Below are 16,166 nucleotides of genomic sequence, written 5' to 3' on the forward strand. Positions count from 1 at the left end.
GCAACCTGGATTGAACTGGGGGCGCTGTAGCGACTTACCCCATGCCGTCTGCAGCACCTTCGTGTAATCCACTGCCACAGGTATACAGGGTGGTGGGCTGCTGTGCGAGACGCCTTCCCAGACGCCCCCAAGGGAAGCCATGTCTGGCATAGGGGCCTGAAGACCCAGGATCTTGGAGGCACTCAACACCTGTGACATCAAGGAGCCGACGGGGACCTCCCCTGGCACCGTGGATTCATCAGTTGGCTGCACCATGTCTGAATGTAGCTCATCCAGGAGGCCGTCCCCGCTTACGTCATCGATCGTAGAACGAGGGGCATGGAGCGACAGCACATCCACATCACCCAGATCAACATCCGCACCATGGCTCTCAGGCCTGGATGGGGAGAGACCTTCCTGGCCAGGGGGCAGAGAAGGGGATGACGTGCCCTGGAGACCCTCCAGCCTGTCCATCCTCCTAGCCAGAGCCTGGAGAGCTGAGAGAATCTGAAGCGACTCCGTGCCATTACCCTCGGTCACGGCAGCTGGAGCCGAGCGCTTAGCAGGTCCAGGGACCTCCACCTGATCATGCCTGGAAGGGGACTCATGTTGCCGTTTACGCTTGTGCGTATGCTTACGGCCATGCCTATGAGAGTGGGATGGTCGGTCGGGTGAGCGCCGCCTGTCCCGTCCACGCACGTGGCCACATGCCTGGTCAGCCCGGCGGAGCCGTTCCTCCCTAGGAAGGTCACAGGCTGCGCTGCAGGGGCTGTCGACATCCTCCAGGAGGTGGGCGGCCCCAAGGCAAGCGGGACACTCTCTATGCCCGATCATTGGGGCCATCGTGGCCCTACAGACTCTGCAGTAGTGTGCCGCCATTGCCTACCACAGAAAAAAAAACACAATGCAATACAACACAATACAATACAATACAATAAGGCACTTACCTTGGCCGCATTAACGCGACTGGGTCTGCAAGCAGCAGCCCGTAAAGAGATACAGCAGTGGTGTAATACAGTACACGGTGACCTGAAGCAGCGCGGCGGACACGCTTAGCAGGCTCACACTGGTTCCAGCTAGCCGCGGACAGCAGCAACGGGTACACAACAGATACACACAGCAGCCCGTGATCTCGCGTGCAAGACTGCACCTAGCAGACACAAACAGCTAAACTTACCTTTTGCAAGTAGCCTAGCACACAACAACAAAGCTAACAAGAAGCACACAGTAACATTAGCGCCTAAGCTGCCGAAAGCACATACGCACTGATCAGGCCCACACAGGTTCCGCTGCCAGAGCAGTAAACAGAAATAATAACGGTGGCCCACGCCGGTGCTAAACGCACTCCAGCAGGCTCACACCAAGTCCAACTCCAGGTCGAACAGCCAGATAAGGTACACAGTAGTTAACAAACAACAACCCGAAACCTGGCACACACAAAAGGAAAATAACACTGAAACGGGCAGCCCGAAAGCAGTGCGCTTAACGCAGGCAGCAGGCTCACACTAGCCCCTCCGCCGCGGCGGTATGGGGGTGAACTCAGGAAAAAGCGCCAACAAGTTAAACAAAGTTAAACAAAGTTAAACGAAGTTTCCTGAAAAAACACAGGTTACTGCCACATGCAGACTAACAAACACAGTCAAAGCAAGAAAGCAGTGAAAGTAACGTACTCAACGTATCACAGGTCTCAGATGAGGCGATCAAGGTGAGAGACTGAACCGGGAGCAATCTCTGCTATTTACAAGCTCGAGTCGTTCTGCTTCCTCGAGGTCATGGGCATGTGTGCTGGAAGCCATCGACAAACTCTACTCCTGAGCCACTAATATTGTGAATGCTTGCGGACGGCATCCCATGGATCAGGGCGCAGCTACCCATTTTTGAGGGGTATGCAACAACAATTGCCCCCAAAAAAAAAAAAAAAAAAACACAAACAACTAAAGCAAAACAAAAGGCCAACAATTTACACTATTACTTTGCATTAGTGTCTATTGAATATGTTTTTAAAGAAATGCTGCCAATTTAATGTTTAACTTGATGTTATACTTGATAAGTAGCCTATTGATAAATGGTGCATTGCCACTTTAAGAGAGTCTAAACGGTTCTCATAATGTCCTTTTTCCAGCTATTGCTCACAATGGATAAGGCTGATAGGCACTCTAGCCTTGTTTGTTTGCACCACATTGACAACACAATATTAAGTTATTACAAGGAGCCTTCATTGTTAGGATATGGAAACATGTTGCTGCTAGCATGACATTTCTGTTTGCAGTTGGCCATTAAAAGTGCAGTTTAATCATGGTAGCCACCCAGCTATCTGAATGGAATAGGCTATGTTTCAATCGGCATTATGCTTAACAAACGCTAGTTAGTCTGTTAACATTCATATTTGCAAGCCTCCAAGTACAGACGTCATCACTTTAAATCCTACCTGTTGCCTTTCACCATCCACTTATTTAACTGCTGTTGCATCCCTTGACATGCCATCTCCTTTTCCCTCTTTCTTTTTCTATTTTTAGTCGTCAACAGGTTTTTTTGCTGTATCCATCTTTTTCCATAGACGGCAACTCACTACTCGTCAGAGGCCTATCTGTTCGTCCACGGCGCCCCCACTCCCTCTTCTATGTCAAAATTCTATGATGGAATCTTATGAGATAGGGCGCCTACTCTAGCCTGTTAGTGCTCTAAAATGTTATAGAACATTGAGAAAATGTTGAAATGATTTAGAAACGGACAGCAGTAGCTACATATAGAAAATACCAAATATATTATTTTTTTTAACATCGCTTTGGCGCCCCCATGGAGCTGCGCCCCTATGTGCCGCATAGCGCATACCCACTTTTTGCGCCACTGCCATGGATGTCTGTTTTAGAGAAAATTCCACCTGTAAACTGTCCATCTTTTGTGTCCCGCAATGTTACCAGGCCATCGATCTCACATTCTGATTTTTCTGTGTTTTCCCCCGCCATTAAGTATTTGTTATCTCCATGTCCATGGTCAATAATAACCGCTATGTTTGGATAGGCTCCAATGCCGATCATGGTTTCCTTGTGTATCGTCTTGGAAATATTATTGATGTCAAGAACTTCACAGTATCCGCAGTCGTATGTTCCACATGTTATCACTGCGCCGTTACTGATGAAAAGAAAGTCATCACTTTGTTTGAAGTTGTTGCATTTTATATTTCTTTCCGCGTCTCTGGGTTGAGGTCGAGCCGCATCTGGTGAAGCTGAGTAGGCCTATCCGTGAGGACTAACAGTTTATCGACCCCAACAGCGAAATTAACAACATCCCCATCAAAGATGTGTGCCTCTTTACAGAGAGCGTACCTGCAAACAGCTAGAAGAACTGTAAGAAAAGTAGCTTCCATTTCTTGTCAAACTTCGCTACAGGCCTACGACTGTCTGCGCGTGGTGTCTGGTGCGCTCAGCGTTGTCACATTGCGTCACCTCGAGTAGGCTAAGCGCGTGCATACGGGCACTTGACCCCATAGGCGTCGGATCCATTATACGAGGGTGGGAGCCTTGCGTAGTAATATTATTTGTCGACATTAAACGAACGAACACGGCTTTACCCGAGTGTTGTTCCCGCTGTTCATTCTCCTGTAATTTCCTCTTTCGTTTTTCATGCCCTGAAGGGTAAATCCGCTTCATCTTCTTATAATTGTAGGCACTTGCTGTCGCTATAACTGTAGGCTACCTGTCGCAAGTTTGACTGAAGGGGAGATAGGGGGAGGGGGCCTTTATTAACTTGCTGGGCCTAGTGTGGAGAACCGGCCCTGCTCCATAGCCTATGGCAATGGCCCTAATATTACACCATTAAATAAAATGATGAACTAGACGTACTTTCATGAATTCTGGTAGGTCTACATTTTAACAGGTTGTTATAGTTGCTAGGCATGCTTTATATCCTCGTATTCGGTACGGTTTGCTGTTTATTCTGATATTGGGTTTGCCACGTGTTGTGTGAAGGGTTAGTGAAATATTAAACCGAGAGTAATGGGTGTGCACTGTGTGCAAAATGCATATGATTAGCCTAAAGTGCACTCGGGAACCATTTATCACAGCAACTTGGCGCTAATATCATTGGAAAGCTTAGATTCGTTCATGTTCACGATGTGTGATATCATATGTATAGGTTTAGTTTAGTTGAACCTCATCTGCCAGGTATTTGACCTACCAGGTTGACACTTCAGCGTGAAAAATACTCAATAATACTCAAAGCATACCTGAAGCCGGGGAAATGCGGGGGGGGGGAATGCGCCTGGGATGGCTTCTGAAGCATCGCAAATGAAAGAAAATTTAGAAAATTCCACAGACAGGGGGTGCTCTTGAACCCTCTCACCGTCTCTGACAACAGGTCTAGATAGGCTAAACTCATTTTTCAGGCATCTGACCGACCGTGTTGACACGTCAGCGTAAGAAATCGGGGGTGTGGCGTGTGAGTGTGTGAAACTATTAAAATGCGTGTGTCTCACGGCCAATGTGTGAGAGTTGGCACCTATGCAAATTCACACACACCGATGCACGAACAGGGTAGTCACATTCACACACCAGAGAACCAAGAAGGGCTACACGCAGACCAGTATACAGCACACATAATTCCTAAATAAACCATAAACCTCCCGCACAGCATTCTGGGTGTTGCCAGCAAACAGTCCAAAACACGCCGATGCTATCTTATGTATGCTACTTTAATCATTTATAGCACATTTCATTTATATACTGTAGACTTAAAGAGAAAAGGTGGCCTACTCAACAAGCCAAAACATAAGATAAAGATTGCAGTTCCAAATCAGAGACAGTAAACTAGGAGGAATGTGATGACATTTATAGGAAAAGGAGGAGAATCATATACTGTCTAAGAAAATACAATACAATACAACACAATACAATACAATACAATACACCACAACACAATAGAACTTCATTTCTGTATGGGAAATAACACTGCTAGTTGTAACTTGTACATTGTAATCACCCATGCTAAGAGTTACCATCTCCCTGAGCAAAGACAGACTGACAGGTCTATACAGACAGACTTACAGGTCTATACATGAACACACTGATACATGAAACATTATCACAAACATGATCTACTCATCACCCAGTATAAATGATACCACACTGAATGTTACAGATTATCAGAAACATCAGAAACTACACATCTCCCAGTTTAAATGATACCACTCTGCATGTTAGTAGTCTCCGGTTCTGCTCCCACCTACTTGAATGGCCTCATACAGACATACGCTACCGCTGCGCTCCTCAGACGAACGACGTCTAGCTTTACCATCGGTACGCTCAGGCCAATCCAAACTTTTCTCATCTGTTGTTCCTCGTTGGTGGAACACACTGCCAGTTCCTACAAGGGCAGGGACAATCCTCTCCATTTTTAAAAAACTCCTGAAGACCCAGCTCTTTAGAGAACATCTCCTCTCATAACACCACTTAGTCATGCTGATACCAGCACTTACCAGCCGTCTAGCCTGGCTAACTCAGACCTCATATCATTGAGATGGGATAGTCTGGGAACTAGACATTCATTTTCTCGTATTTGAAATGTGGTTTACGAATGCCCAGAGCCGTTTATTGGGTGCTACGAATGTCTAACAAATGCGTCTGTACGTAGCTCATAACGGCTTCGGTGTGTCGTCATCGTCTTGCTGCCCTCCCTCCCTTGACCGTAATTGGTCCCCAAACTGAGGCCAAAATTTGCTCCATGGAATCCAGGCTGCCTAGCAGCGTAAATAAAATCGCACGTGTAAGGCAGCATGGGAAAACCCAGGCTACCAGCTGTCTTAAACTGACACTCAACTGTTAAAAACAGCACTCACTGATGCACTTATTCTTATTGTACTCTACCGTTTTTTAAATTGTCCTAAAATTGTTGAGAATTGCGTTAAAACTTAATCTGTTACCATGTTGTTAGTCGCTTTGGTTAAAAATGCGTCAGCCAAATGTAATATAATGTAATGTTACAGATTATCAGAAATTTATAATAAAATAGGCCTACAAATCAGCCATGCCACACTGCATGTTACATATTATGAAATAACATATAGAGAGAGGATGACTGTAATGTAGAAGGTGAAGTGTGTGTGTGTGTGTGTGTGTGTGTGTGTGTGTGTGTGTGTGTGTGTTTGTATGTGTGTGTGTGTGTATGTATGTGCGTGCGTGCTTGAGCGTGTGTGTGTGCGTGCATGTGTGTTGGATGATCTGGATCCCAATGTTAATGCCATTTGAGACTCAAGTCAAGTTTATAATGGCACATTTATTTGAAAGACTCAGTGTGCATCAAAGTAAAGAGAATAAGTACACAACAAGCCAAAACAGAGAATTCAGGGAGGGCCGATGTTCCCATATACTACATAAGAAATTACAACACAATACAATATAACTTACAACTTAAATACTCATCACCCAGTCTGGGGTGCATTTCCTGTACAACTACGGAGGTTAGCTTTTTACTAATGTGGTATGATGCATTGTTCAACTAACCAACATCAAAATTACGACTTGTTCTGACATAGTACAATGTAAGTTTAAACCATGATAAGTTTCCAATCTTCTAGTCTGGACTAAGGTGGTTAATGACGTTTAGTATCCCGTGAATGGGCACACCTGCAAATAGCCTAACAGAAATGGAAAGGAGCAAAAACAACCTAGGGTCTATTTCCCGAAGTTAACAGGAGAGCATAATTACGTTAATTGGTGCAGTTTAAGAGCAAGACAGTCGTTTCAGACCGGGTGCATGGAGTGAGCGTCAAACGTTTCTTGTAAGCAAAGACATAGAAAACTGGCACGCAGCCGCCACGCAACTGACACATAACAGACATGCGATGTTCACGCCACACACCTGGTCTGAGGCCCGTTTCACACCGGGTGCGTGGCGTGAGGGTGTCAGCTGCGTTGCGTGTCCGTTTTTATTTCGGCTCCCATGTTAACAGGTTAGAGCTTGCACACCGCCTGCGTGACACGCACGTCTCAGGCACAGCTCGAGCCACGCCGAAAACAAGTGCATGCAAGGAATAGGACCGACGCCTATTTTTCATGAGACACGCAAGCGTGTTGGAAGCGTTTCCATTCAAAACAGTAAAGAAAAAAAATGTAGAGACGTTTTAATTGGCAGCGAGGCCGCCGCAGCGCAGCGTCAGACACGTTTCTGGTGAGCGGCACGCAACTGACACGCAGCAGACACGCCGCGTTCATACCATGAACCCGGGGTGAAACGTGCCTGAAACAGCCCTTAGGCCGTTTGCACAATGCCTGCGGCACTGTGGCGGCCCCGCTGAATATTAAAAGAGACGTCTGAGACGTGCATGTCACACAGACAGTGTGCACGCTCACGCCGTGGAGACAGTGTGCAAGAGGCCTTAGCGATCTTTCTGTCGCGGCCACTTGAGGAAGGACTTCTTAACAAGTCGATTAATGAATGCAACACAAACCACAGTCAATGAACGCAAAATGAGAGTAGCCGAATAATAATATATATGTAAAATATACATACATACAGCACACTGCTTGCTACAGTAAGCCTCCTCTACATACTTGCTGCACACTGCCCCCTACATACACAGCACATTGTCTTCAGGATCTTCTCCAACACACATCCTCTACATACTTACAACACACTGCCCCCACCTACCCACACACACACTACACACATTCACACACAGTCACTGCTCCACTCCCCTCCCACCCACACACACATCTTCACTGTCATCACTCACATACATCATACATACAGTACTCTGCTTGCAATAGTAAGTCCATTAAGCACATTATTTCATCAGGAAGCTTCTCCAACACACATCCGCAACATACTTACAGCACACTGCCCCCCCCCAATACACAGCACATTGTCTCATGACATATTGCACACTGCCCTCTCCCCACATACCCAGCACACTATCCCATCTCCCCTTGTCATCCCCCAACACACACACACACAAAGACCCCTGGCAGTTGGGTTAGCCCCTTGAGCCGTGGATCTGCCCAAGGTTTCTTCCTTAGTAAGGGAGTTTTTCCTTGCCCCTGTTGCTCTTGGTGCTCCTTGTTGGTGCCCCCAATCCCAATCCTCCCCCCACCTTTCTTATGCAGCCCTTGCCACTTAATCTACTAAACCCCTCTTCTACTGCACTTTTGCCCCCCCCCCAATAAATGCACAAATAGGCTGACACCAGACATAATTTCACTGCATTTCTTACATCCAGTAACTATATGCATGTGACAATAAACTTCCTTGTATCCTTGTATCCTTGTATATCAACCAGAAACCTGACTCCCATTAGCCCTTTTCCCTCCCCACGTTGATGCTGCTCCATTGGTTTCCACTCAATCAAAGCGATCTGCTTTCCCCTAAAAGGCGGTGGCGGATGTGTACCAAATCAAAGTTCGTCGATGTGCTGGTCTGACGAAGCCTTGCTTGTTAGCGCCTCTGAACAGTTCAGGTTGCTTTTGATCCCAGTGCTCTGCAGCTTATAGACAGTTTTACACCAGAGACCAGGATTGTTGACTTCTGTGACTTTAAAGGTCTCATATGGAGGAATCAGGACCTCTTCCTGATCTGGATTGGCGGAATACTCTGTGATATTGGCACCATGGCATGTGTTGATTTCAAAACACGACACATTTCCAAAACTCTTTGTCACGTTGAGTTTGAGGGAAGAGGATGTAAATGAGGCTAATCGAATCTCTTTGTGCAAAACATCTTTTTTAAATGGAACCCCTGTACCACGATACACTGATCTGCATTCAGTTCCATTTTTCCTTTCTCTATCCTTCAGAACTTGTACTGCACGTGTCAACAAAAAGTGAAGAGAATACCACTGATATGTCTGTCCTGTGTATTGAGTTTTCCCACAACGAGTGTCAGTATTGAAAGCTTTATATATCGGTGGGTCAAGTAGAGTATACACGTACAAGGCAGTGCAGTAATTAATTCCTCCCAAATTATCTCCTTTCTTATTACTGGAACACCACTGCTGGCCTTCACTCCAAGCTGCGCTGAAGTTCTTTGACCTCTTCAGTTCATCTTTTAGATAAGTATTCTCAACCATGCGTGACATCTTCTCTGTGCATTCCTGGTACTGATCATCAACAGAGTTGTCCGCCATGTCCAATGCGTACTCCTCCTGCAGGAAGAAGACACACGAATAACTCAACACACATATGGTCATTTTATCTTATGCGTAATCATGTTTTTGCAAGGGATCAATGGTGAGGTTACCTTTCCAAAGGTAACTCCAGTTGTCAGGATGAGAACCAGTACAGCAGATTTCATCATTCCGCCTAAATAATGTCAACAAATGCAACAAGATCTTTGAAAAATGTAACTGTAAAGAATAGCTGTATAGAGTTGCATATGGCCTTAGTATGCATGCGCACACATACACACACAAGCACGCACGCACGCATGCACACACACCACAGTCACACATCTCTCTCTCTCTCTCTCTCTCACACACACACACACCAGTAAGGTGTGAATGCAAGAGGCAGTAAACAGGAAATGATGTGGCGGGGCTGTCACCCTCCACTGAGGGGCCACAGTTGCTGTCTGCCTTCCCCTCATCCTCTCTCTGGGGCCTCACGCACAAAGCTTCCGTTTACGGTCAGACGTATCAAGAGTGAAATGAATGTGGAAATGTTCTCTCCAGAACTATGACGAAACACATCCATTGGGTTATCAATTGATTTACATTGTGCCATCAACTACATAACACTTGTATGCATGTGTGGAACTAATACTAATTTAATGAACTGGGTAAATATCATGTCAGATTTTCAGTCTAGTCAAAATTTAGGCTAGAATATCCTTTCTGCGATGTAACGAAAGACACCTGCTGAAATGAAATACTTCTCCTAAAAAGAAGGCACAGGTGTATAAAAAATGCACCTTAATGGCGTATGTGAAAATATGGTTAATTCTGTCAGAAATCCAACATTACTAACTGGAGCATATCTGGAGATTCTAGCCAGCTCCTCTTTGTCTGCAAGTTCTCAGTATATGGATTTGTTTTATATGTTATATTACGTAAAAGTGAAAAATGAGTTTTCTAAAGACCAGTACACATGACTTACCTGTATGGAGGCAAGGTAGGACAACAGACGAGGAGATCAGAAAAAAACAGACTCAATGTGTAAAGTCAAGTGACTTATAAACTGCTGCACTGAGATCAGGAGAACTGACTGACTGTAAACTGACCTTTTTACTGCTGCATCATGACAGTTTCTGGTCAGGAACAGGAAGCAAAATATTTTCTCATGCTGTGAATTAGATGTGAAACCGTTGTATTGTGAGATAACATGTTGTGGGGGTGGTGAAGTGTGTGTGTGTGCGTGTGCGTTTGTGCGTGCGTGTATGTGTGTGTGTGTGTGTGTGGGTGTGTATGTGTGTGTGTGTGTGTGTGGGGGGGGGGGGCTGCATTGTGAGTAGTTGTAATTAGACAATCTTTGGTTTCACGCTCCTCTCTGTGTATGCAAATGTGCGTGTATGCGTGTCATAGCACATTTAATTTATTACATTACATTACATTACAGTACATTACATTACATTACATTTGGCTGACGCACTTTCAAGTGACTTACAACATGGTAAACAGTTTACAGCTTTTAAAAACAATTCTCCGAACAATAATAGAACAATTTAAAAGGTAGAGTACAATAAGAAAAGGTGCAACAGTGAGTGCTGTTTTTATACAGTCAGGTGTCAGTTCTAGTCAGGAGATAAGTATATATACTTTTTTGATCCCGTGAGGGAAATTTGGTCTCTGCATTTAACCCAATCGGTGAATTAGTGAAACACAAACAGCACAAAGTGAGGTGAAGCACACACTAATCCCGGGGCAGTGAGCTGCCTGCTTCAACGGCGGCGCTCGGGGAGCAGCGAGGGATTAGGTAGCACTTCAGCACAAGGGCACTTCAGCCGCGGCCCACTGGTCGGGGCTCGAACCGGCAACCCTCCGGTTACAAGTCCAGAGTGCTAACCAGTGGGCCACGGCTGCCCCAAATATAAGATAAGTGCTAGAATTAGCAAGGCTAGTTGTAAGTATAGTGCTTACAACTTAAAGAGATTTAAAGAGAAAAGATACACACCAAAGCAAGCAAGCCAAAACAAACAAACAAAAACATAAGATAAAGATTGCAGTCCCGAAAACATAAGATAAAGATTGCAGTCCCAAAACATAAGATAAAGATTGCAGTCTCAAAAAACATAAGATGAAGATTGCCGTACCAAAAAACATAAGATGAAGATTGCCGTACCAAAACAAGATAAAGATTGCAGGCCCAAATCAGACAGTAAATTAGGAGGAATGTGATGACATGTATAATAAAGGAGGAGAATCGTGTACTGCCTAAAAAAATACAATATAAGACAAACTTAATTTCTGTATGGGAAATAACACTGCTAATCACCCATGCTAAGAGTTGCCATCTCCCAGAGCAAAGGACAGACAGACTGACCAGTCTATACATGAACACACTGATACATGAAACATTATCACAAACATGAACTACTCATCACCCAGTCTAAATGATACTACACTGCATGTTACAGACTATCAGAAAAATACAGATCATCCAGGTACCTTTATGTTCTGGATTATCAGAAAGGTGAATGATTAGGCCTTTCATATTTTGACCTCCATATTTTTAAGATTTGAAATAAACTGAGTGGTTAAAATGTTGGTAAAAGGAAATGATCAGCATAGTATTTCAGAGTAAGAAAATAATGAAATCATGACTGGCAACACATATGTGTGATAAATCAGAGATTTGCCTGAAGCCTGATTTGACACCCCAAAACAGTTCAGGTTGGTTTTGATCCCAGTGCTCTGCAGCTTATACACAGTGTTGCACCACAGGCCAGGATTGTTTCTTTTCTCTGAGACTTGAGAGACGTTAAACGTCTCATATGGAGGAATCAGTACCTCTTCCTGATCTGGATTGGCAGAATACTCTGTGATGTTGGCACCATGGCATGTGTTGATTTCAAAACACGATACATTTCCAAAACTCTTTGTCACGTTGAGTTTGAGGGAAGAGGATGTGAATGAGCCTAATCGAATCTCTTTGTTCAAAACATATTTTTTAAATGGAACCCCTGTACCACGATACACTGATCTGCATTCAGTTCCATTTTTCCTCTCTCTATCCTTCAAAACTTGTACTGCACGTGTCAACAAAAAGTGAAGAGAATACCACTGATATGTCTGTCCTGTGTATTGAGTTTTCCCACCACGAGTGTCAGTATTGAAAGCTTTATATATCGGTGGGTCAAGTAGAGTATACACGTACAAGGCAGTGCAGTAATTAATTCCTCCCAAATTATCTCCTTTCTTATTACTGGAACACCACTGCTGGCCTTCACTCCAAGCTGCACTGAAGTTCTTTGTTCTCTCAAGTTCCTTTTTTAGATATGTATTCTCTACCAAGTGTGACATATTTGTTGTGCAGCCCTGGTACTGATCATCAACTGACATCTCCATCGTGTCCAATGGATACTCCACCTGCAGCAACAAGACCCAAGTAACCCAACACACATATGATTAACTCATGAATACAACCATATTGATACGTAATCATTTTTTTGTGTGTGATTAGAGGTGAGATTACCTCTCCAACGCCAGCTCCAGGTGTCAGAATGAGAATGAGAATGAGAAAAGCAGAGTTCATCATTCTGCCTAAATGATGTCAACAAACGCAACAAGATGTTTAAAAACAAGCACACAGCTGATAACGTCATACTTGTAACGGCATACTGTAATGTACTGTAGCTGTAACTGTATAGAGCAGCTGTATAGAATTACATATGGCCTTAGCGTGCATGCACACACACACACACACACACACACACACACACACACACACACAAACACGCACAAACACATGCACACACACAAACACACACACACACATACACACACACTCACATATATACACACAATAGTAAGGTGTGAATACAAGAGGCAGTAAACTGAAAATGACACTTCCTATCACAATAAGCTTTATTTGTAATAAGCTTGATTTGTATAGCAAATCTGTATTTATATACAGAATGCAGCTGAAAGTACTTTACATTTGGAACGTGTAAGACAATAATAAAGAGGAGTCAGTCATTATCAGTCATTTCCCTTCATTGCTGTGGCCGTTTATGATCCATATGATTTATGATCCATATGATACTTAGCATATATATATATATATATATAACAAATCCTTAGGCTAACAAATGCTTAGGCCTGTTGATGTGGACTCTATGGGTTAGCGCCTTAGTATGTTCTCACAGTTGCTCTCTGCCTTTCCCTTAAAAAGTAGTCTACAAGATAAGATGAGTTAACTAAAGGCTTTCTTATACAGGTATGTTTTCAGATCTTTTTAAAAAATATTTACTGAACTCGCCTGCTTGATGTTCAGAGGCAGGGTGTTCCATAGTTTTGGGGCATAATGGATAAAAGCAGCTTCTCCACTTCCAAACAGGGAGCCAGTGCAGTTCAGTCAACACAGGGGTGATGTGTTCTCTCTTCTTGGTCTTAGTTAGAAGTCTAGCCGCAGAGTTCTGTATGAGTGCCAATTTCTTTATATGTTTTTATATGTCCATCTTGTTGAGTTAAAAAGGGCCGCACTTTGGCAATTTTTCTCAGGTGGGAATAGGCTGTCTGAGTAACTTTACTGATATGGGGCTTAAAACTTAATTCTGCATCTAAGATGACACCGACTGGCTTGTTAGTTTTGGTTTGACCGTGTGCCAAGTTCCCCAGATTACTAAGAACAAAAGAACAATGTCTCGCTTTGGTTTTGGTCCAACCAAAAGTACCCCAGCGTTTTTGTCTCACTTAAAGCTGTTTTGAGAAGCAAAATGCTGGATCCCATCCTCCCAAAATGCTGCTAGGATGGTATCAGAATCATAAGTTGGTAAAATTGCACTTAAAATGTGAAGGGTTTTCCCAGATCGCATCACATATTTTACATTACATCATAGTAAAAAATGTCTCTATATACTGTATTATATATTAATTTTATGGGGTGGCTTACCTGTATGGAGGCACAGTAGAACAGCAGATGAGGAGGAGAGATGAGGAGGAGATTTCTACTAGTGCAGCCTACTGTTCTAGTGAGTCTTGTAAACGGCTGCATCATCTCTCAGGTCATGAACAGGAAACAAACTATTTTCCCACGCTTTTTAAAGTGCGGTGGTGAGTGTGTGTGCATGCATGCATGTGTGGTGTGTGTGTGTGTGTGTGTGTGTGTGTGTGTGTGGGGGTGCTGTTGTTGCATTGTGAGATGATTTCATTTTCCTCTCTGCAACTATTCAGTGTGAGAACATGTTTTGTAGTGTAGTGAAGTACACACACACACACACACACACACACACACACACACACATGCATATACAGATAGTGAGAGGTATGTGTGTGTGTGTGTGTGTATTAGATTAGATTAGATTAGATTCAACTTTATTGTCATTGTGCAGAGTACAAGTACAAAGACATCCTGTTACAGGCTCCCCACTACCTACTGAATAACAGCTGCACACCTGTAGTATCATTTATCAAGGTGTGCAGGCTCCCCACTACCTACTGAATAACAGCTGCACCTTGTAGTATAATTTATCAAGGTGTGCAAGCTCCCCACTACCTACTGCATAACAGTCTGAAATAAAGCTATGACACACAGACTGGCCACCCAGAGAGACTGATCTGCCAGATGCAAGGGGAGAGATTGGCCAGATACTGTTGTTGTTGTTGTTGGTATTGTTGCTACGGCACAGTTCAGGTCACTTCTGGTTCCAGTGCTGTTCAGCACATACACAGTGTCACACCAGAGGTCAGGATATTTTGTTTTCTCTAAGACATCAGTGACAATGAACTTCTCGTATGGAGGAATTAATACCTCTTCCTCGTAAGAATATTTGGAATAGTTCTGCATTGCAGCACCATAGCACGTAGTGATATTAAAACAAGATTTTGTTCCAAATTTCTGTGCTTCATCAAGAACAAAAGAAGAGGATGCAAATGAGCCAAATCGGACCACTTTGTCTAGAACATTTCTTTTATCAAAAGTGAGGTTTGTACCACGATATGTTATTTTGCAGTTATTTTGTTTTCCTGTTAGAATCTGGACAGCCTCCGTCAAGTAAAACTGGAGTGAGTACCATTCATAAGTCCCGGTAGTGTAGTTGTGTTTACCTTTACGATCAGCCTGATTGAAATCAGCATATACATCATTATCAGTGTACACATACAGAGCAATGCAATGGTTCCTTGACAAGACATCGTTGTCACAATAATAGAGATTGTTCTTTGTTTCTATGTTTCTCCATGCTTTACCAAAGACTGTCGTGTTTTGAAGTTCACGTGGAAGAAATTCAGTCTTCACCAATTCTGCCATGTTGTCCCTACAACCCTGGTATTGGTCATCAACCGAATCCACCGCCATATCCAGTGGAAGCGCCTGTCCTTCGACTGCTTGTCTTTCATCCTGAAGCAACAGTACATCATCGGCCCTTATTAGAGACTTGGTTATCTGAGACATGAATGAAAAGACGGTGATGTGCCCAAGTGTGCTATACTATGGCAACACAGTTTACCTGTCCAAGGGCAACTCCAGCTGTGAAGATAAGAATCAGTGCAGGTGAGGCCATCTTCACCATCATCATCCTCGTTGTCTTCGCTTCTCTGCAGCATGTCCAGGATCATGTTTGCAAAAAATTATCTTGTAAGATTTTGCAGGTTCAATTTCAATTTAAATGAAAAAAAAAAGTGTTTTTTAAAGGCACCTTTAAGAGTTTTTTTTTTACCTTAACATTACGTTTCCAAAATCATTTTCATGGCACATAACTTGACAAACGGCACTTCTGCCATTGTGTTAGCGGCCCTCTAGAGGCGATTACCAGCCTAGCAACTTTCTGTGTTTGGGTAGCAACATAGCCCCAACTGTAGGGGGACGCCAAGAGTGAATCATCTTACAGTTTTACTCAGTTGCTTTAGTGCATTTCTCAAATCATAATAATCATTTGCACAACAGTTAGTGCATTTCACAAAACAATAAGTGCAAACTGCACTACATAGTGGATAAAATGCGAAAGCACATATCTTGCTCAAAATGCTTAGTTTATGCCTGAAAAGCAAATATTAATGAAACATCAGTACAATCAAAATGACAAGTCATGATGCCATTGTTTAT

The 16,166-nt window shown here is 43.6% G+C and overlaps 3 protein-coding genes across 3 annotated transcripts; all 3 read right to left on the minus strand.

Annotated features, from left to right (window-relative positions):
• Window positions 1-8,253: 8,253 nt before the first annotated feature.
• On the minus strand, window positions 8,254-10,147 carry LOC125310833 (GPI-linked NAD(P)(+)--arginine ADP-ribosyltransferase 1-like). The gene is made up of 3 exons (XM_048268563.1): window positions 10,062-10,147; window positions 9,208-9,269; window positions 8,254-9,112 (listed from the first exon to the last, which is right to left on the minus strand). The coding sequence occupies exons 2-3, from the start codon at window positions 9,262-9,264 to the stop codon at window positions 8,366-8,368; spliced, it is 804 nt and encodes a 267-aa protein (XP_048124520.1). The 5' UTR covers window positions 9,265-9,269; window positions 10,062-10,147; the 3' UTR covers window positions 8,254-8,365.
• A 1,052-nt stretch (window positions 10,148-11,199) lies between these two features.
• On the minus strand, window positions 11,200-14,068 carry LOC125310825 (GPI-linked NAD(P)(+)--arginine ADP-ribosyltransferase 1-like). Its single transcript, XM_048268544.1, has 3 exons — window positions 14,016-14,068; window positions 12,597-12,664; window positions 11,200-12,490 (listed from the first exon to the last, which is right to left on the minus strand). Exons 2-3 carry the CDS (start codon window positions 12,657-12,659, stop codon window positions 11,684-11,686), a joined length of 870 nt encoding a protein of 289 aa, XP_048124501.1. The 5' UTR covers window positions 12,660-12,664; window positions 14,016-14,068; the 3' UTR covers window positions 11,200-11,683.
• Window positions 14,069-14,618: 550 nt separating this feature from the next.
• LOC125311036 (ecto-ADP-ribosyltransferase 5-like) lies at window positions 14,619-15,515 on the minus strand. Its single transcript, XM_048268844.1, has one exon. The coding sequence runs from the start codon at window positions 15,513-15,515 to the stop codon at window positions 14,619-14,621; it is 897 nt and encodes a 298-aa protein (XP_048124801.1).
• Between the last annotated feature and the right edge of the window lie 651 nt (window positions 15,516-16,166).

Source organism: Alosa alosa, chromosome 17, assembly GCF_017589495.1.
Source record: "Alosa alosa isolate M-15738 ecotype Scorff River chromosome 17, AALO_Geno_1.1, whole genome shotgun sequence".
Lineage (NCBI taxonomy): Eukaryota > Metazoa > Chordata > Actinopteri > Clupeiformes > Clupeidae > Alosa > Alosa alosa.